General features: G+C 37.7%; 1 protein-coding gene across 5 annotated transcripts in view; it reads right to left on the reverse strand.

Annotated features, from left to right (window-relative positions):
* ALS2 (alsin Rho guanine nucleotide exchange factor ALS2) overlaps positions 1-21,763 on the reverse strand; it is an 81,160-nt gene that overhangs the window by 25,714 nt on the left and 33,683 nt on the right. For all 5 annotated transcript variants that reach the window (XM_059393216.1, XM_059393215.1, XM_059393212.1 and 2 more), the window contains 14 exons: positions 20,098-20,269; positions 18,000-18,180; positions 15,194-15,259; positions 11,880-12,042; positions 7,946-8,077; positions 7,417-7,545; positions 6,803-6,873; positions 6,335-6,401; positions 5,790-5,992; positions 5,604-5,669; positions 4,395-4,493; positions 3,449-3,613; positions 2,188-2,299; positions 1,790-1,867 (listed from right to left, as the gene is read on the reverse strand). In XM_059393216.1, the coding sequence (XP_059249199.1) occupies positions 1,790-1,867; positions 2,188-2,299; positions 3,449-3,613; positions 4,395-4,493; positions 5,604-5,669; positions 5,790-5,992; positions 6,335-6,401; positions 6,803-6,873; positions 7,417-7,545; positions 7,946-8,077; positions 11,880-12,042; positions 15,194-15,259; positions 18,000-18,180; positions 20,098-20,269 (1,704 nt within the window). The remainder of the gene's footprint in view (positions 1-1,789; positions 1,868-2,187; positions 2,300-3,448; positions 3,614-4,394; positions 4,494-5,603; positions 5,670-5,789; positions 5,993-6,334; positions 6,402-6,802; positions 6,874-7,416; positions 7,546-7,945; positions 8,078-11,879; positions 12,043-15,193; positions 15,260-17,999; positions 18,181-20,097; positions 20,270-21,763) is intronic.

The raw sequence follows: 21,763 nt of genomic DNA on the forward strand, positions 1-21,763 counted from the left end.
AAGGGGGTGGGATTATGGACATTGGGGAGGGTATGTGCTTTGGTGAGTGCTGTGAAGTGTGTAAACCTGGTGATTCACAGACCTGTACCCCTGGGGATAAAAATATATGTTTATAAAAAATAAAAAATTATAAAAAAAAGATGAATTATAGACCTAAATATAGAACGTTTAGAAGAAAATTTTTTTTTTTTTTTCTGCATGCAAGCAGTGGAGGGATAGAAGGAGACAGAGAGGGAGAGAGAATCTCGAGCAGACTTCGCACTGAGCATGCGGAGCCCAACACAGGGCTCGATCCCATGACCCTGGTATCATGACCTGAGCCAAAACCAAGAGTTGGACACTTACCCAGTTGAGACACTCAGGTGCCCCAAGAAGAAAATCTTAGTAATCTTGAGTTAGGCAAAGATTTTTTAGATATGACATCCAAAGCCTGATTTGTAAAAATTTCCTGATATACTGGCCTTCATTAAAAAGTTTTGTGCTTCAAAAGGCACTAATAAGAAAATAAAAGGAAAGCCATAGACTGTAAGAATTTGTGAATCTTATAGCTGATATAGGACTTATATCCAGAATATATAAAAAGCCTTATAATTCAATAAGACTACAAAAAGACTATATAAGCAAATTCTTAAAATGTCAAAATATTTGAAGAAGTGTTCCAGCAAAGATGATACAGGAATCACTAATAAGAACATGACAGTAAGGGGCCCTGGTTGGCTCAGTCGTTAAGCATCTGCCTTTGGCTCGGGTCATGATCCCAGGGCCTGGGGATCGAGCCCCACATCCAGCTCCCTGCTCAGCAGGAAACCTGCTTCTCCCTGTCCCACTACACCTGCTTGTATTCCCCTCTCTTACTGTGTCTCTCTCTATCAAATAAATAAAAAAAAAAAAACAACCAAAAAAAACCAAAAAGAACATGACAGTATGCTCTACCTCATTAGTCATTAAGAAAATGTAAATCCAAACCATGAAATAGCATTTCACACCTACTAGAACTGAAGAATGGAAAAAAAAAATAAAATAAAAAATACTGTCAAAGATGTGGGGAAATTAGATTCCTCATAAATTGATGATGAGAATGTAAAATGATGTAGCCACATTCTGGAAAATAGTTGGCAGCTTCTTGATATGTTAAATATCAATTTACCATACAACCCAGCAACTGCATTCCTAAATATTTTCCCAAGAGAAATGAAAACACATGTTCAAACAAGAAGTTGTATTCAAATCTTTATAGCAGTATTATTCCAAATAGTCTGAGAAATACAAAGAAATACAGAAAAATATAGAGCTATAGAGAAGTAAAGAAATAATCCCATGCCCATCAGCTGGTGAAGGGATAAACAAAATGTGACTTTAGAATACTACTCAGCAATAAAAAGGAATGAACTGCTATATAGGCTACAATACAGAAAAATCCCAAAAACATTATTCCAAGTGTAGGAAGACACATAGAAGAGCCCACATATTGCCTGATTCCACTAAAGGACAGACGTGAAAAGACAAATCTACAGAGTTACAAAGTCCACTAGAGGTTGTCTGGAACTGCTGGTAGAAACAGAGAGTGACTGAGAATGAGCAGGAGATGGTGACAGAAATCTTTTTGGATAATGTGAAAGGATCTAAAATTGGATTGTGGTGATAGCTGTACAACTCTATATTTACTAAAAGTCACTGAAATGTACTCTTAAAACAGGTGAATTTTATGGTAAGGTAGACTTTTTTTTTTTAAGTCAAAGAAAAATTAGTAGAAGATTATATTAGAGGAAGAAGAAAGTTAGTTTCCAACCTTTCCACTAAGAGTCCAGTCATCTGAAAATTCTCCCTCATATATAGTATCATCTTCGGAAAGTAAAACCCCATTTCCCTATGGGAAGAAACAAAACAAAAATCACAACAGACAAAATGCAAAGTAACTTAGAGTTCTTAAAAGTAAGAACTCTAAAAGTAACTTAGAGTTCTAAGTTACCTAGAACTCTAAACTTAGAACTCTAAAACTAACTTAGAGTTCTAACTCAAAGAACTTAAGAGTTCATACAGCCATATCCCCCAAAGCCTTAAATAAGCTTAAAAGACAAGAAAAATACTACCAAGAACGTAGAACATTAATAAAATGATGATTTAAAAGTTAAGGGCATGGAAGTTTTAAAAAGTCAATAACTATAAGCTAAGTATTCTACTACTTACCATCATTTTATTAAGGTGAAAGTTGCCTTCATAGTATAATCCAAACTGGGTAACTACCACACCATTCCCTTGACATACGTCATCTTGCCACATTCCCATATACTTTTCCCCCCTATATAGAAATAGAAAAGAAATGAAATGAAAAACTGATGATAAGGATGAGATTAAAAAAAAAACAACAACAATTATAACATGGAAGATTCCAAGCATCACCCCTTCATTAGTATCTGTTCCATTCTTCTGATTAAAGTGTTTAACTCTGTGTCTCCTGAAACATGGAACAATGTAGTACAAAGATGTCTTACTCAGAGTAATGTTCTCTCAGGAATTTAATTAATATAGTCTACCTGACATAGGTTTGCATATATTCCATGTATGTCCTTGATAATTGAAAATAGGAATGCCAAGAATTCAACTCAAAATAATTCAAAATGTAATAATACACAGGCTCAAATACTTGCATACTTTTTTAACTCCAAAACTTCCTAACCTTAAAGAAATAAATGAGGTTTATCATATAAGAAGTCTCATTCTTCTCAAACTCAAACTCAGGGAAATCTTACTAATCTCCACTAAAAAAAACAAAGTAGGTATGAAGTGCCTGTTAAATAATCATGGAATTTAGTAATAACATCTAAAGTTTAAAACCCCACATTATAAAAATAACATGAAGGGGAAAAAAGTATATATTAAGTCCAAAAGCAAATCAGGCTAAATCAAATATGGAGGCAAAAGAAATACACTCCTCCCCAAGGTTTAGTTAATTGAATTTAAGCTTGTCTGCTGGGTTGCTAGCATGGTGACAAGTCTCTGACCTAAACAAAGACCTAAGCAGAAAGGGGTTTGGATGCCATCCTATGACCCCAAAAGGGAATTTCCATTGGTTGCCACTGACCTTTTACTCCTATTATCTACAGATTGTTTTAAAGGTTGGTTTTTGTTTTGTTTTGTTTTTTAATAATATTTAAAGATTTGGTAACCTCCGTAACACTAAAAGCTTTGTACATGTGGAGCTTTAAGAAAATGGCTCCAAGGTTAATTTTGAAAGATCTCGATCTTGTAAAGAAGTAACCAATTATCTAGTTTATAAGCAAATGGATAAAATGATGCCTGACAACTGTGTCGTCTTAGTGAAAAATGTCTCAATACTGTCTAATTAAGATCTTAGCTGAGCCTTCATGAAAGCATCGCTGTTACTGGAGAAGTGCAGGAATTTTATCCTCTATCACTCAATGCTGAGATTAGAAGCAGAATACTGTACCTAGTGATATCATCAAAGACACCATATCCTGCTTTCTTATCCATTACCCATTGGCCAATGAACATGCTGGGAGAAGAGGAAGTCAATTTTCCACTTCGCAGGAGACCATGACCATGACGCATGTTATCTTGAAAACAGCCTTCAAACACTTCACCAGAGGCATAACTGTGGTTACAAAGAATGGATAAAGATCACAAAAACACTGAATTCTGATGCTAATTTTTACAAAGTTTAGGAAATTCAAAATTATATTCATGTCCCACTGGTAGCTATAATTATTTATTTATATGATTATTTTTCACCAATCAAAATTTTTCATATTTGAATGAATGAGGCTTAGAAATTAGACATCATGGATGGTATTCCATGTTAACACAGGGGAAAACGTGTATTTTTTTTAAAAGATTTTATTTATTTATGAGAGAGAGTGAGAGAGAGCATAAGAGGGGAGAAGGTCAAAGGGAGAAGCAGAGTCCTTGTGGAGCTGGAAGCCCAACGCGGAACTCGATCCAGGGACTCTGGGATCATGACCTGAGCCGAACACAGTCGCTTAACCAACTGGGCCAGAGGTACCCAGAAAATTGTATTAATCCCTGAGGGGAAAATTAAATAATGAGTAATCTCTGAAAGAATGATAGGCTTTGTCCACATTACAGTTATTTAATAAATATAAGATAAATTTATAAGGAAGACATTTAGCAGATTTTATGATAAAGTAAGATTTCTAAGGTTTGTACAGTTTTGTTGAAAACTAAAAAATAACCTAATATTTTCATCTTGTGATAGATAAGAAGTTACCTTTATAAGATTTTTTAAACAGTTTCAGTCATAAAAAGAACAAATAAAATTTACTTACTCCTTGGAAATTCTGGCTACACAAACATTTAAGTCTAAATGAGTCTTTGAAAAAGCAATACCAGCCCAACAACCTTTCCAATGTTATTACCTATAAACTCCTTGACCACACATTTTTCCTTCTTTCCAATGGCCCACATAATGGTCTTCTTTGTTCAATGCTTTGTTTGGGATTCTGTATTCTCCATATCTATCGCAGAGGGAAAAAAAGGATCAAACGATACATTTGGACATATCCACCTTTTCTACAGATGCACTTGTAAACATTTTAACAAGGAGAACAGGAAAAAGAACTACCTATGGCGGAAAGGGGTATAGGGGGTTTCGGTTTAAAATGTATCGATTGTGATCCCAAGCTACCAGCAAGTTTAAAGGAGTGAGCACTCAACCCCACTACACACAGACATGTTTCAGCCTAACTCCAGTGAAAAACAGAAAACCTATGTCCTAAGCCTTTCTGCTACTAAGGAGCCACATCACCTTGGATAAGCGCAGATACCCACCTCCCTCACCCATGCATTGCGCGGCGGGGGTGGGGGGTGGGGGTGGGGTGATGGTGGTGGTGGTGGTGGTGGTGTAAATGAGATTATCTGAAGTCTCCTTTCATTGTAAAATTCCATTAAAGGGAGATTAAAGACATTATAAAAATTTACATCATCACACACACAAAAATCTATCCAATTTGTATAGTAATCTTTTCCATATAGTAAAGTAAATTACTTTTCTTACATAATATAAAATACTTCACTGCCGTAAGTTTATTGTGCAAATATTTTGTGTTAGGAAACATGACAAGCTTATACAAAAATAATGTCACTTAAGTACCATTAGGAGAATATATAGAAGATCTCTCCTTTAGCATACCACAGAAATTAAAGATGACTTAAAATTACTGAAAGGAAAAAAAAAGTATAACTACTGAAAGGAAAATCTGTCTATGCCTTTGTGTAAAGGGCACTACTATCTCAACAGTTCCCCATCAATATTACCCCAGGTTCTCAGTCTTCACCATTGAGAAATCGACAGACGACAGTCCCACTTTAACAGACAGAAGGGCTGTGTCACTTGACGTCACAAGGCTATCAAGGTAAATGATTCACTCCAGGTAAACCAAGGCTGCTTCCTACATTCCCAGCCCTCTTATGATCACACACCCACATTGTAAGCCCTAGTACACTGCATGCATTTCTAAAAGAGAAAACAAAAATCTATTTGTTTTGAAAATAACTCCTAATACATTAACAGTATCATCAGTGAGCTAAAGCTGAATTCACTCGTATGTTTTATACAATCTTCTTACCCATCTTCCAAGCCATTCCTGAACAGGCCAGAATACATCTTCCCATCTGGCCACTTCAAAACCCCTCTGGAGAGCATAAGCAAAAAATAATACACATCAATGAATGTTTCAGAGAACCGATACTTTTTCAGTATCGAATCAGGCTATCATCCCTTCACCCCATGCATAAATCTTAAAGGTTTTCACCTGCCATGAGGCTTCCCCGAAAGCCAGCGTCCATCATAGGTCGCATCCTTCAGGCGAGGATCCTTGTAGAAAGTGTATTTGGCACTGCGTGAGATGGGTGGCTCCTGCCTCTGAATACCGCTGCCACTTCCATAGGGCGGAAGATCAGATGTTCCCCTCAAAGCCTGATCCACAGCTTGGCTTATAGCCCGCAGCCACTTAGTCTAGGAACAAAAAAGTAAGAGTCAATAAGCCTAAGGCAATACCTCATTCAGGCACTGCTTTAAATCCTGATAGCTCTCCTTGCTGGGAATAATTTGTCCATCTCCGAATGCTTTTCTTATTGAGTAATCCTGACTGGTTCTTGGATTTCACTGCTGGATGTTCCAAATTAAGTCACGTTAAAAAACAAAGAAAACAAACTTACAGTCTTGGTTTAACAAAGATTTACCAGATAATTATGGATCATTAGCCAAGGAAGAACAATTTTTATCTTTTCTTTCCTAGCATAAGAGACAGAAGTAGCCAGGCCAAAAGATCAAAAGAAAATGTCCTCATGGACTAACCTTTTCCTGGGGTGTTGATGAAACGAGAGTGAACTGCTCCTCGGGTGTAGTTATCTTTAAGCCGTTCCTAAAATGTTCACAAGGATAAATACAGATAGGTATGACAACCCGTCATAGTATCACTCCTCAAATATGAAAAGCAACTTGTCTGTTTCAAGAGGAGCAGAAATCAATTAAATGTAAATGCAGACATGCCCTGGGTTTGGTTCTCACAGTAGGAGACAGAAAGGACACGGAGTCCCTTTGCTCTGTGTGGCACAACGGGGTTGTGAGCAGTGGAGAAGCCCTTCCCTCACTTATAATAGCCACGATCTTCCCAACAGGCCACTTTACTATCTATAGGCCGAGAAAATGAGCCTCACTATGCAGAATGGGGAGGACTCCTGAGCTTTTCTTCTTGTCTAAGGAAACCACCTACGTAGCAGAGGGAGAGAATGAGGTGAGGGCCTGGGAAGGGGACACACTTACACACCACCAGCTTCTTCAGAAAGTGGCTCTGCCCATAATGTAGCCAAAGGGAAAACATGATGTGTGGAAAACTGAAAGAAAGAACACGGAGACATATCTGAGAAAGCTCATGTGGGCCCTGGAGTCTCTGCTATATAACCCCTTTCAAATGGTTGAGTCCACATCGGTGCCACATCTCGGACAGAGTCCCCATAACATAGGTAATCCCAGTGGGTCTTGTCATCTCTGCTACAAGTACCCCTTCACATGACTGATATTCATTTCAAGCTGGAAACTAAAAGAGCTCCCTGAAATGTGGCTCATACCACAAATGCAAGCTGAACATTCTTTTTTTTTTTTTTTAAATTGTATTTATTTATTTGACAGAGAGAGATCACAAGTTGGCAGAGCAACAGGCAGAGAGGGAAGCAGACTCCCTGCTGAGCAGAGAGCACGATGCGGGGCTCAATCCCAGGACCCTGAGATCATGACCTGAGCTGAAGGCAGAAGCTTAGCCCACTGAGCCACCCAGGTGCCCCTGAACATTCTCTTTTATTCAACAGTTTCAGCGAAATCACAATATTTTTATTACAGACTGATGGCTTAATTAAGTAAAAGTTACAAATCTGGCATACCTGGGCATGGACTAAGGCATCGTTAAAAAGAATGAACCAGTTCACAGAAAACCTCCCGGCATGCTGCAGAGACAGGGCTCGGTTACTGCTCTCGCAGAGCAGCCGACGCTCTGGCTTCCTCAAGGAATCCTGGAATTGAACACAGACACTTAAGTGAACCATCAGAATTATGTTAGCACACAAAGAGAAAATGAAAAAGACACAAATCACACTTAGGAGAATGTGTGCCTCATAGCTTAGTTTGGTGTTAAACCTGAAGTTAGACAGGATCTGAACATTTAATAAAGGCACTCGAAGGAAATGAAGAAAAACACAGGAACAAACAAAAAGTGTTATGTGTTCAGAGAGGAATCCTAGAAATGAGGGTAGGTGCTGAGGTCTAGAGCTCCTATTGCTGTGCTCCTTTGACCACCCTTAGAAGAGGGCTCATTAAAACATTATCATAAACAAGTGAGGAAAGGAGAAAATTTGACATTTGTTAGGGATACGCCTGCTGTTTGCTGGGGTAATGACAATTGGCATGGTTTACCGTCATCTTCCCGGGAAAGGTCTTCCAGAAGCCCAGTGTGTACTCAGCCTCCTTCCTTCTCCTGCCGAGATGGAGAGCAAGAGACTCGTAACAAGAACTGGAATCCTGTAGTTTCTGGTAGTCCGGAGATGTCTGAAAGCCAATAAAGGGGGAAGGGGGAGAAAAAGAATATAAAACAATTGTCCAGAATCTCAGTGTGGTGTTGATACAGTATTAAATTTAGGGAAGAAATCCAAATGAAGAACAGACGCGGTGCACTAAAGGGGGCTGAGCAGAAAGAAGATTGGTTCCAGAACATTCTACTATACACATGTATATATGAAACAGAGGCATAATTCCAGGGGAGAGAAACAAACAAACTCCTTAGATAGTTATCAGTGAGGAAAACAGCAGAGAATTCAGAATATGGGAGGAATTCTCAAATGTTTTGGTCTCGGGAAGGCCCTCTATTTTGCTTATCTGGGCTACATGTACTGACATTAACCATATTAGAAAATAAAGTTGAAAAATAAAAATAACCTTTAATCTTTATTAACTCACTTCAAATACAGTAACAGTCTAAATGAAAAATATATTTTCCAAAACAACAACAAAATGCTTAGTGAGAAAAGCAGCATTATTCTACATTTTTTCAAATCTACTTATTATCTGGCTGACAAGATAATAGATTTCCATTTGTTATTGACTTAATCTTTTAGTTGAAACAGATGCAGAAAATCTTACTTTATAAGGATATATAGTTGGAAGGCTAGGATTATTTTTACAGCCATTTCAAATAACAGTGGACATCTTTGAAACTAAACCAAAAGTTGTTAAGTGGTAAGTTCTTAAAAAGTAATGGAAATGTAGGGGCGCCCGGGTGGCTCAGTTGGTTAAGCAGCTGCCTTCGGCTCAGGTCATGATCCCAGCGTCCTGGGATCGAGTCCCACATCGGGCTCCTTGCTCGGCAGGGAGCCTGCTTCTCCCTGTGCCTCTGCTGCCATTCTGTCTGCCTGTGCTCGCTCTCTCCCCCCCTCTCTCTGATAAATAAATAAAATCTTAAAAAAAAAAAAAAAAGAGTAATGGAAATGTGGAATGTGAAACTATATTAATCAAACTTTTTCTACTGTTAAATTAAATCCACTGATCAATCTTACACTTTGGATAGATCTTTTACTTACACATGATTTTATAGCATGTGGATTAGACTTCTGGAAAAATACTGGTTCACTGAGTTATGTATCCAAATGCTGATACATTTTATTATAAAACATCAAAAATTCTATGTTAATATTATCACCAATCTCATCAGAAAAAGTTGTCAATTACTGGGAAACTGCCAATCTCAACAGTGATACATACACACTTCCCACATTTTACTTTTTGCTTCAGAGTTCAGATTTTATCATTTGCCACAAATAGTTGTTCTCCTTGAAGTGACAGGTTCATTTACTCATTTTTGAGAAAATATCTGCCTAATACCCAAATCTGAATAAACACAGTTATCTGTCAACTGTTCTTTCAAGTTAGAAAACAAAGACAAAAACAAAAACCAGCTCTCAACTCAAACAATAGTGATCTTGAGCTTTTTTCTTGAAAATCCTCTCTACTCCGATATGCAGCAGAGCTGCTCTGGTACTCCCAGCCCATCACACAGAATCTTAAAAGATAAGTACTTCTGTGTGTGGTGATGGATGTTAATGAGATTTATTGTGGATGATCATTTCACAATACATCTCTCTAGCGAACTATTACATGGGATACCTGAAAACAGAATGTAACAAGTCAATTATATCTAGAAAAACAAGAAAGAAAAAAGTCACTGATTGAGGTTAAATAAAATTAATAATTTTTGCTGTGTCACCAAGAGTATTTTTAAGTGAAACTGGCATATTTTTATTTTTACTGCTTTTGTTTTTTTAACTGCAAGCACACGGCAGCATAAGAACACAATGATGAGTCTGGTGCCACTGCCCTGATTCATGCTAAGGAGCCAGCAGTTTTGTCCATCCTTACTTCTGCACCATTGGTGCAAATGACACACCATGGAAAAGCAAATGTCTTACTACTGTCCTGAAAACAGTCTGATCTTGTGACCCCTCTGAAAGGGTCTTTGGAACCCCCAGGGGTTTGTGGGCCAAGCTTGGGGAACCAAATACAGGGCAGGGTATAATTGCTATGCTAGGTAGAAAGCCAGCAGAAGGTAAAACAAAAGGATGACCCCCTCATGTCCATGAGTAATTACTTTACATTCCACAATTCTTACAGTGATTCATATTCATTTTCCATTCATTTAAAAGACATTTAATGGCATGTACTACATACAGAATATTCTGCTCAGTGTCAGGGACTAAAAAAAAAATAAGGTACAATCGTTGTCTTCTGGGAGCTTAAAACAAGGCAGAAAAGATAGAAAAATATACAACACAGCAGAATAATGCAATGGTTTTGTTAACAGGTTATCTATCAGAAGAGACAATATAGTAAAGTGGTTAAAAGAAAAGACTCTGGAGCCTTTGGATATAAATTCTAGCTTGACTAATTGTCAGCTGTGCCTCAATTCTTTCATCTGATGAAAGGGGATAATAATATTAATAATAATAAAATCTATTTCACAGGGTTGACATGGGGATTAAATGAATACACATAACATGCTTAGTACCTGGCACATGGAATGCATTTAATAAATATCAGGTGTTTTTACCTAGAGAAATTTATAGGTATATATCATGTCTAAGCTGTACCTGAGATTTACTAAATAATAATGTGCAGTGTTGGGATATGGCCATGTATTTTGAAAAAATTTCCCCAGATGATTTTGATCCCCAGTCTCATGAAGGAAATATAAAACATGTATGATGTTCAGGGATCTAAACAAACCAGATAAGGCTAGAAACAAAAGACGGTATCAGATTATCAAGAGCCTTGAATGCCAAACTAAAAGAGTCTGGTTTTTCACACAGATTTAGGACCCTTCAGACTGGAAACTGTCTTACCAGACCCCCTGAATAGTTCTTAGCTGGTCTAGAGGGGGAAGATCTGCGATTAACTGAAGATACATTGAGATGACATCTGCAGCTCAGGGGGTTACCTGTGTAGCTCAAACCTTCATTGTTAAAACTACATCAGTTTAAGTTAACATTGAAATCAGACTAAAGAAAGGATCTATGAGACCACAATAGAATCAAATGTAAAAAGCCCACAGCACTTTGAGGGTCACTCTAGAGACTGCAATTTGTCCAGATCAGGAGGCAATTTCCGGGATTTAGAAGATTCTAAGGTACAGGAGACCCGAGAATCATCCTGGTTTCTCTGGAGCACTTCAGAGTGGGAATAAAAGGAAACTACACATTTTAGTACAGTTTCAAAGGTCAATGTCTCAGGACCAGATTTAACATACACCATATCCTACAGTGGTACTAATTTTCTAGGACTCTACTCAACTCATTTCATACAGAAAGTGGACCACTTAACCTCTGAGAAAGTCCTGTAACACTGTGATTTCTCAGAGCGTATGCTAAGGTGACCAAAATCCCTGGCGTGAGTCTATCCTGAGTCCTGGCCAGGATAACTCCATTGCCTTACAGGGATCTCATTACATAGAAGGCCAGGGTTTTAAAGAGCTCTGTGCAACCTGGATTAGTATGCACTCAATACACTTCGACAACTATTGAGCAAGTAGCATAACTGGGTCTCGACTTCGGACACAGTTTCAAAAAATGAATATAAAATAAATCTTGGGAAGATTCTGAAAAGAAACCCAATCAACAGCAAAGAGAACTTGATTTACCTACAAACTTTCTTCTTTCATGTTCTTAAAGACAAATAAATTTAATTAGACACATACAAATAGTAAATCAGTGGAGTCTGAGGTCTTGGGGTAGCACAATCCAAACAAACCACCATGATCCTCGGCTTTCCCGAGAGTTCAAATGAGATATTTACGGGAGCTTACCACTTCAAAACAAGTAGCAAGCTTTAGCAAAACTTTTGCATAATTATGAAGTCGTCTGATTGGCAAGAAAAACAGAGTATTCAGTATTTCCATCAATTGGGTGTTCTCATCATTTACTTCTGATAAATCTTGTAACAGCTCTTGGTTTTTATTTAGGAAATCACTGGAGATAGAGGAAAAAAGGAAATTTAGTTAATCTTTTTGGTATTGAAATATGCATGATATTGAATAGATATATTTCACAACTTTTTTCAGAATGCACATTTTTAGGTGCTATGACAGTAGACTATAAATACAATGAAATAAGTAGGTAAAATTAACAGAATTTCGCCTGCCTATAAAATAGATTTTTGCATATGAAAAGCAGCATATGGTAGCAATAGTAACTCTATAATAGAGATGGTTAATCATAAACTACGCCTTGAGTTCTAGGAAATGAATCATGCATCCCGCAGTTTCAGGGAATAATTGCAGGCCAGCTGACACCATTACCTGTTAATTTCCAAGCCAAAAGTCACAGCAATAAATGGCAAGACTAATTGCTCTAATCAGTGGTTCTAAACAGAAATAATGGAGAAAAACAAAGCTCTTTGCTCCAACACAACTGACATGTAATATTAAAATACTTCTATTTAGTGCTTGCTTTGGCAGCACATATACTAAAATACTTCAAATTTCTTTTTTTTTTCCTACACCTAATACAAATTTATTACAAGAGAGTAATGAAAAGCTGTAGGTACCAGTACTACAATTAACAGGAAACAGGAGAGCTACTTCTATGTGAAGACTGCAATGATGAAATATTCAAAATCCTTTTAAACTGAAGTCAACATTTAGTTTTTATATTTAGTTTCATTTAAGTTCATTATTAAAATTTTTTGCAAATTTTAATATTGATCAATAACCCACTGAGACAATGATCAGACCAAAATACATAAAAGATGTGAAAGAAGAAAAAAGAAGTGAAAGAAGTAAGAGTTAGTGGGACAGAATAGTAGTTATTATCTGCCCCTTAAAAAGCAATAATTATGTGCCAGGTACTACCCCGAGTGCTTTATAAGCATTTATTACAATTCTTACCCACAAGCTTCATATTAGACAATGTCACACAAGACTATAAGCAAGAATGAATCATTTTACAATCTCTTAGAGAACTAAAAAATAAATGTTTAGCTCTGAAATTATGAAGTATTATCTTGGAATGGAAAACACGTAATAATTTCCAGGAGCCCAGAAGTTCAATAGCGCAAAGTGGACTGTCTTATAACGCAAGTAAGAGATCTGAGGGTGCCTTGGGGAACATGACCCAGATTATTATTTGTATTTGGCTTGTGTGGATGTTCCTTCCTCCTACATGTTCTTCCTCCTACATATTCTGTTGCTGAGATCAGCTAAGGACACTCACTTAAACCCACAGAACTGCTCTGCTTTAAACTGCTCCCGAGAGCCTGAAATAGCCCAAGTTGAACACATACCTACTATGACCACGTTTCTTCTGGATGCCCAGTATGACACCAGAAATGTTCCCACTCTTTTAAGTCCTATTACTTTTCAGGATTCACTCAGGCCCTTGGCCTATGGACTTTCCCCAAAAGGGCCTTGTGTGTTCTCAAGAAACCTGAACCAGGGACTGTTTAGCTTATCTTCTCTTGGGAGTTTTAATCCAATAGTGGCAATACTGCTTTCCCCTTACATGGCTGGGTTTGTATGTGTTACTCAAAAATTAACACATTAGGGGCGCCTGGGTGGCTCAGTTCGTTAAGTGTCTACCTCCAGCTCAGGTCACGATCTCAGGGCCCTGGGATGGAGCCGGGTCAGGCTCCGCACTCAGCAGGGAGTCTGCTTATCCCTCTGCCCTCCACCCACTTGGGCTTGCTCTCTCTCTCTCAGATAAATACAATTTTTTAAAAAGGGAGAAATTAATGGAATAGAAAACAAAGAAAGAAGTAAGTAAAGCTTAATCTTTGAAAAGAAAATTAAAGAGGGTAAACTGCGGACAAAACTAAGATAAAAAGAAAAAAGACTCAAATAAGAAGAATGAAAAATAGGGGATAAAATTGCAGTTATTATGGAGGTAAAAACATCTTAAGAAAATGGTAGCAATATTATACCAATAAATTTGAAAGCTTGGATGCAATAATTTTCCAGAAAAATATAAATAATTAAAGCCATAAGAAAAAATAAAGTCCTGAACAGATCTATTCATCCAAGAAATTAAGTCAGTAGTTTAAAAACTCCCTTTAGAAATGCCCCCAAGAAGCCATATGTTTTTACAGATGAATTCTACAAAATCTCAAAGTACAGATATTCTCTATCTCATACAAACTATTCCAGAAAAACAAAGTTCCCACACCCACTTTATAACGGCTAGTGCAATCTTCTTACCAAAACTTCAAGTTCAGAAAAGGAAAACCTCACATTCATATAGATGCAAAATCTTAAGTATCAGCAAATTGAATCCAGCAATGTACTGAAAAACTAATACAGGCAGATCACTGAATTTATCTTGGGAACTCAAGGATGTTTACATTAAAAAAAAATCTATTGCTCTTCAACTTAAAGGAATGGAAAGGAATGCTCCCCCCTTCCTTTAAGAAAGGAGACCTGTAACACTAGAAATGATATTTACCAAAAACCTAAGGCAATCATCTTTAATGAGGAAATACTAAAACTATTTCCCTTGAAGCTCAGAAGTAAGACAAGGGTGTTATTACTATGTTAGGATATAAGATTAAAGGCAAACATGGCAAGATATTAACATCTATTAAATCTGGGTTGTGAGTACATATTTGATATACTGACTTCTAAAATATAACTGAATTTTTTAAACTTGCTTTTGTCTCTAGGTCAACACTCGTTAAGAATCTACATTGTTCAGAATGATTAGCCTCATGTAAGGGGCCTTTTAGATTTATTACCCAGAAGCTAAATGCAAAATCTCTATATTTGTGTAACACTTTGTGTTTTTCTCTATACCATCACATACATTATTTGTTACTCACAAGCAGGGGAAAAAACATTTCCATTTTTCAGATGAAAAAAATTAGGCTCAATTTGGTTAAGAGAGTTGTCCACCATCTCAGGGATAATAAAGAAGGACCCAGATTCTGTTTTGTCAATACCATACGACTTCCAGTGATAATCAGGGGCTAATAATACCTGTCTTTTGTAAGAGTTAGTGAAAGTCTACACTTCGATTCATTTGATAAAATGATTATGCCAAAACTTTTCCTGGGCACTCAAAAACACAGAACACTATAAAATATGATCTTTGTTTGTTAGAATGGTAATTGGAAGGTAATGTATTTGCTTACATGGCAGGCTTAGCAAGAAGCTGGAATCCTCCCATAACCAGGAAATTTGTAATAGATGTGCAATACCTTGAGCAAAAAAAGAAAACACACATACATTAGCGTTAAATGAAAATTCTGAAGGACAAATTTACATAACAAGCATCTGGAGCAGGTACTTCTTGGTCTCACCAATAACTTTCAGAACTTTTGTGATGTCAACATTACAGTCATGAACGGACTTGACTGAAAAGAAGGGCAGATTATGTGATAATCACAATAATGAGGAGGGGAAAAAACCATTTTAGTAAAGATGTTAATATAATTGTAAATTTAAAATACAACTAAAATTATGCAGAAGATGCTAGGATTTGCTTCATAGATTTTTTAATTTATTTGACAGAGAGAGAGAGAGAAAGTAAGCAAGCGTACCCAGCAGAGGGAGCAGCAAAGCAGGTGGAGAGGGAGAAGCAGGCTCCCCGTGAAGCAGGGAGCCTGATGCAGGGCTCGATCCAGGACCCTGGGATCAAAACCTGAGTCGAAGGCAGATGCTTTAACAACTGAGCCACCAAGCACTCCTTAACTTTGCTAACTTAACAAACTTGAGAAAATATAATTAAAACAGTTGATTTTTAATGAAAATTAAGTCTTCAGAAATAAACGAGAGAAGGGAAGAAAATATGTTAAAAGAGCTCAAGTGAAACTATTAGAAAATGCCGGTTAAGTTTTGATCTACTGTTACAGAATGTCTTGATACACTGTTTGATGCATGTACATTTCTACCATACTCTCAGAATGGCAAAATGGAATCAATGGACTTCAAGAGAAGGCAAATGCCTATTCAAAATAACCTAAGGTACCTTACACTTAAAAATGATCTTGATGTGGGGAGCCTCTGTGGCTCATTAGGTTAAGTGTCTGCCTTCAGCTCAGGTGATGATCTCAGGGTTCTGGGACCCAGCCCCGCATCAGGCTCCTGGGGAGTCTGCTTCTCCCTCTTCCTCTGCCCACCCCCACTCATGTTCTCTCTCTCTCTCTCTCTCAAATAAATGAAAAATCTTTAAAAAAAAAAAAAAGTGGGGGGTCCTGATGATAAATTAAATGTTATGTGTGTTTTACCACAATTAAAAGTAACTTCTAAAATTCATAAGCAGTGGCGCCAGGGTGGCTCAGTCATTAGGCATTCTGCCTTTGGCTCAGATTGTGATCCCGGCCAGGGTCCTAGGATCGAGCCCTATACTGGACTCCCTAATCAGCAGGAAGCCTGCTTCTCCCTCTCCCACTTCCCCTGCTTGTGTTCCTGCTCTGTCTGTCAAATAAATAAATAAAATATTTAAATAAATAAATTTTTTAGAAACTCAAACAAATCAAGATTTTTTTACTTGCCTCATCTATATGAATAAATTACATTAAAAGATAGTCCAACGTATCAAAATAAAAGCATCTCTAAGTCCTGAAGTATCACAGAACAAGAAATTTTTTAAAAAATTGAGATAAATAAGACAAAAAAGAACTACAATAGTAAAAGCTGAAACCCTCATGCAAACAAAATCTATTTTAAAAAAGTAAATTGGGGGGTGCCTGAGAGGCTCAGCCAGTTAAGCATCTGACCCGTTTTGGCTCAGGTCATGATCTCAGGGTCAGGAGACTGAGCCCTGCACTGGCGTCTGCTTAAGATTCTCTCTCTCCCTCTTCCCACCCGCCAAAATAAAAAGTACACTGGTATCAATTTATGTTATTTTTCATGCCTGAAAGAATACGAGAGACTGCAACTAGGCTACTTCCTCTCAGACAATTATCTTCAAATATATTCAATATTGCTTACAATTAAAATCACATGCATCTCTCCACATGTATATGCCTAAATCTGAAAGGAAGTACACTAAAATTAACAATGGTTATTTCTGGTGGTAGAATTGCAGGCAACTTTAAGTATCTTTTTGACTATTCTTATTTGTATAATTTTCAGTAATAGACATCATCACTAATATTAAAAATAACCTAAACAAAACACCAACAGAACATGAACTCCTTTTCACTGGCTCCTGGCTGTGGCTGTGTGATCTTAGAGCACAACAAAGTGCCTGGCACTTAGTGGGTGCTCGGTCGGTCCATACTTGCTAAATGGATGAGGTACTAATAAAGAATAAAACTTTCACTTCAGATCAACAGCACGGATGTCATTTTAATATGCATTAAAATAACAAATTAGGCCTCACATCAAAATGGCAAAGAATAAATGAAGAAAAAGTGATAAATTTTTAAATTTTCAAATACACTTAGGATATTTTATTTGAAAAAATTAAAAGAATCTTGGATAACTTATGCTAGATTTTATTAAGGAAATATCCTTATTTTGAAGATAGTGTGGTCTCTTTAAGCCCTCCATTTACACAACAATAAAAGAGACACTGGAACAACTCCATATTTACCATTAGCAGTTGGTCTTAGAATAATTTGTTTAGTTACTTATTTCTTCTAATTTATCATAATTTACTAAAGTAAGCGAAATTGTTCTCTAAAGAACCATATTTATTATAGTATATTTTATGTAAATTAAGAATATTTCATTCTAAATTAAACACTATCAATCATTCTGCTAGACTACAAAAAGAAATGTAATTCATTATTTTTCAACCTTTTTTCCATTTAAAGAAAACTGAAACTTTAGCAATGCAGAACTACAGTTGGCTTAAGATTAAAATACTGCTTTGCAATTTCTATTACCTTATATCACTGTCCCTAATCTAGTCTCTTCTGATTAAGGAGCTGTTCTCCTTGGCAGAATAACCCTGCAGAGATTGAACATGACACGGGACTGGATACTTGCTCTGTATAACTATCCAAGAAGAGACTTGCATGCTTCAGAATGACCAAACTCCGGGCTTCCTTTATCCCATGGAGGAAGTTGCTCAGTGAGGCTCCGTGCTGACCGATCAGGTAACACAGCTTGCTGAAACGGCTTGCCACCTCCTGCAACAGCTGGACTGTGCTTGCGGTGCCCAAATTTTCTGTAACACAGTGATGATGATGATGACACAACCTGAAGACTCATGACTGTGAACACCTTCTCAAGATCAAGATGACGAATCGCCCTTTTCTATAAATACTTAACGAGCTGAGATGTACTCTCAGCTGTGGAACTCAAATCATCACAATGTTGAAGGAGCTTCAGAGACCAGAGAATCCAGTCACTTGAGAAACTTGTTACGAACACAGGCACAGGGTTCCCATAGCTTCTGACTCAGTAGGCCGAACATGAGAACCACTGGGCAAATCTCACTCTCCTCCCATTTTGAAGATAAGTAATCGGAAGCTGGGGAAAAGGAAGTGAGCTATCTGATTTCACACAACTGGTAAGTGACAGCCAGGAATTCAGCGCACTTTTTTAGTTACATTTTCAACTTTTTGTTCTGACTTCTGCTCTACTGACCCTTGGACAAGCCCAACACTTGAGTGAAGAGAGGGCAACCCCCAAATCAGACTGACCAGGTTGCTCTGAACTTTATAGAGGGTGCCAGGGGATTATGTGCTTTTTCCCAGTCCAAAGTTCCTAATTTCCAGGACTTCTAAGCAGTGAGGCTGATGAGCAGATGAGGTAAGAAGAACACAGAAATCACGAATCAGGACAGGGAAAAGGACAGTCTCACTTTTCTTTCAGAGCAATCCAGGAAGCTTCCAGCTGGGACGGCTGCTTTTCCCCTGCCAATCTCCTGTGCTGTTATGCCCACCCACTGGAAGAGAATTTATAGAAGAGGCACTCTACGACATTTAAAAAAGGCAAAACAGAATAAAAACTGAAACCACCTAGGATTCCTGACTGGCTCAGTCAGAGCATGCAAACCTTGATCTCCAAGTCATGAGTTTGAGCCCCACGTTGGGTGTAGAGATTACTTAAAAAAAAAAAAAAAAAGCTATAAAAAAATAAATAAGATAAAATAAAATAAAGAAATTTTAAAATGCAGACAGACCCTAACTTACAAAGGTCACATTCTGAAAGACTATAAATTACTTATTTGAAAAAATAAGTGTTTTCCCATTATAAAAATGGGCTGACCCACACAAACCAGTGCAAACTTAACGTGGAAAAACTGATCTACTAAACAAGGCAGAATTTAAGCACTACAGTATTGATCTGAATTCCAGGTCCTCACAGGGCCCTCACAGGGGCCACAGAGTGCAGGAAAGAGAGAAAAACTTCCTCTCCGTTGTGTACGCACAAGGCCAAACCTACAAAATTTCTTGAAAAAAGTGAACTCTGATCTTCAAGAGTCATTTCTCCCACTTCCATCTGTATGCCTTTCTAACCTCCTGGAGACCCAGGGAGCTAGTGTACCCTGACAGCAGACCCCCTCTAGAACTACTGCAATTCCGCTGTCTTATCGCTTCATCTTCAGCCCCTCCTCCCTGTTGACTGCAGCTAATGAAAGGAATCGGATTTAACCAGTTCACGGTAATGTTGGATAAGACCCTGAACGCTCTCACCCACAGTTTGAGAGACTACTTGTAAATCCAGACGAATCTCCACTTGATGTAATTCTAAGAACTACAACCAAGAAAATGAAAAAGTCAGGTAGTACGACATAAGATCTCTTAGAACTAGTGGGGCCAGAAGTGCTGTTTTGAAGTCTAGCTCCTAGATCAACTTTCCCAAAGCTGTTTCTGCTTCTCTACCATGAATATTCTGGAAAGCTCCACTTCCTATTTCCACAGGGGAAAAAGAGCTCTGGGAATGGTAGAACACTCAGGGGCAGCTGGGCTCCTGGCGAAGTGGAAACAGTTTGTAAGTGGTTGACAGCCTATGTACAAAAATAAGAGAATGGAAAGAAAGAAACCCTAACTCAAGTTTTTTTTTTTTTAATTTGTGCTACAGGAAGAACAGATAAAGAGTCCTGATAACTGAGGGGGTTGGGGGAGGTTCTACTTACCTAAACTGAGAAGAGGCCTGAGAATCTGCGATTTGATGTCACTTAGTTTTGAATAGAATCGTCTTTCCGTAGTAGCCAACTCATGGAGACTGGCAATATATCCCATAACATTTTTGTCCACCAAAGCTAGATAGCGATCTTTCCCTGCTGTCACTCTGCTTATATATCCGAGCTGAAACAGAGGAGGAGAAAAAGATTAAAGATAGAATATAATGTACTAGCAGTAATCTGGGTGCTAAAACTGGCTCGTATCGGCTGGCAGAAACCAAATGGAATATTTACATTCAAGAATTTCGCAAGTTAGTTATTAAATCACCCGTAGCTTGAAAGTGGCAATAGTAAAATTACCCCCCCAAAATGGCAAACACTACAGATCGGGACTTATTTGTTTTGTTTTGTCTTTTTTTAGAGCTGGTTTACCAGTACAACATTATTCTATATGTGTATCTGGACCTATGTATTACCACATATATCTATACTTTTATTGCCACAGTATCTTTTATTTCATATTACATGTATTTAGAACCACAGACACCCTAAATATACAAAGATCCAAACGATAGAGATACATGTCTCAGGATCCTCTTTTTTTGTGAAATAGGTTAAATGACAGCACAGAGGATCTCTATACTGTGTACTGGAACATCAAGGGTCTAGAAATTATCTTGTCTCTTAAAAGTGCACCATAAAGGGATTTTCTTTAAAAGGGACTTTTTGTCATTTATCCACTATACCACTTGACAAAAATAATCAGTGTATACACAGATCACTATAAACCCAGGAAACCAAGCTGCAGACCACGCAGACTAATATCCATGGTAACTGATGATACATACTAAAGCCTCACTCCTCTCACCAGCGTATTTCCTCATTTATCTGGACTGTGGGATCTTTCATGGGGAATGTGGAGCAAGGGCCAGCAACTACGAAGAGTCGAGTACATCGGAAATAACAGCCTGTGTATAGGTCAGCAGCCAAATCTTGGCCAGTGTTGCCTTTACCAAGAAATACTTTTCCCTATACATTCATAGCTTATGCATTTACCCAGAAAAACAAATATGAAAGATTAAAAAAAAATCCATAGACTGTATTATCCAGTAAGAATAAGAAATCCAGAATGTACTAGCTTTGAAGGTAAATCATGGCACTTTGAGGATATGAGTTACTTTAATGAGAAAAAAAGAAAACCAGGAACAGGCCATTTTAGGTTCATGAAAAAGAGATAGGAAGTAGGAAAGCAAAGAAATATAAATCAACAAATGAAAAAGAAGAGAGTAAATAGCAGTAAATAAAACAAGTTAACAGAGGAGAGAAGCACAGCTGGTGGCCTGTCCGGTCTGCCATGAGCCCATCTTTTTTTGACATTTTTACTTCCCATTTACAATTAAAACCTCATCCACTCCAGGGACGCCTGGGTGGCTCAGTCAGTAAAACATCTGTCTTCAGCTCAGGTCATGATCTCAAGGTCTGGAATCGAGCCCTCTGTGGGGCTCCCTGCTCAGCGAGGAGTCTGCTTCTCCCTTTCTCTCTGCCTCTCCCCACCAAACCCACTACACACACTCTCGCTCTCAAATAAATAAAATCTTTGGCAAATAAAACAAAATTTAAAAACCTCATCTACTCCATTTCTATTCTAATTCACCTCTGAGGGCTCCATGAACATAGT

The sequence above is a fragment of the Mustela nigripes genome, chromosome 3, assembly GCF_022355385.1.
Source record: "Mustela nigripes isolate SB6536 chromosome 3, MUSNIG.SB6536, whole genome shotgun sequence".
Taxonomy (NCBI): Eukaryota; Metazoa; Chordata; class Mammalia; order Carnivora; family Mustelidae; genus Mustela; species Mustela nigripes.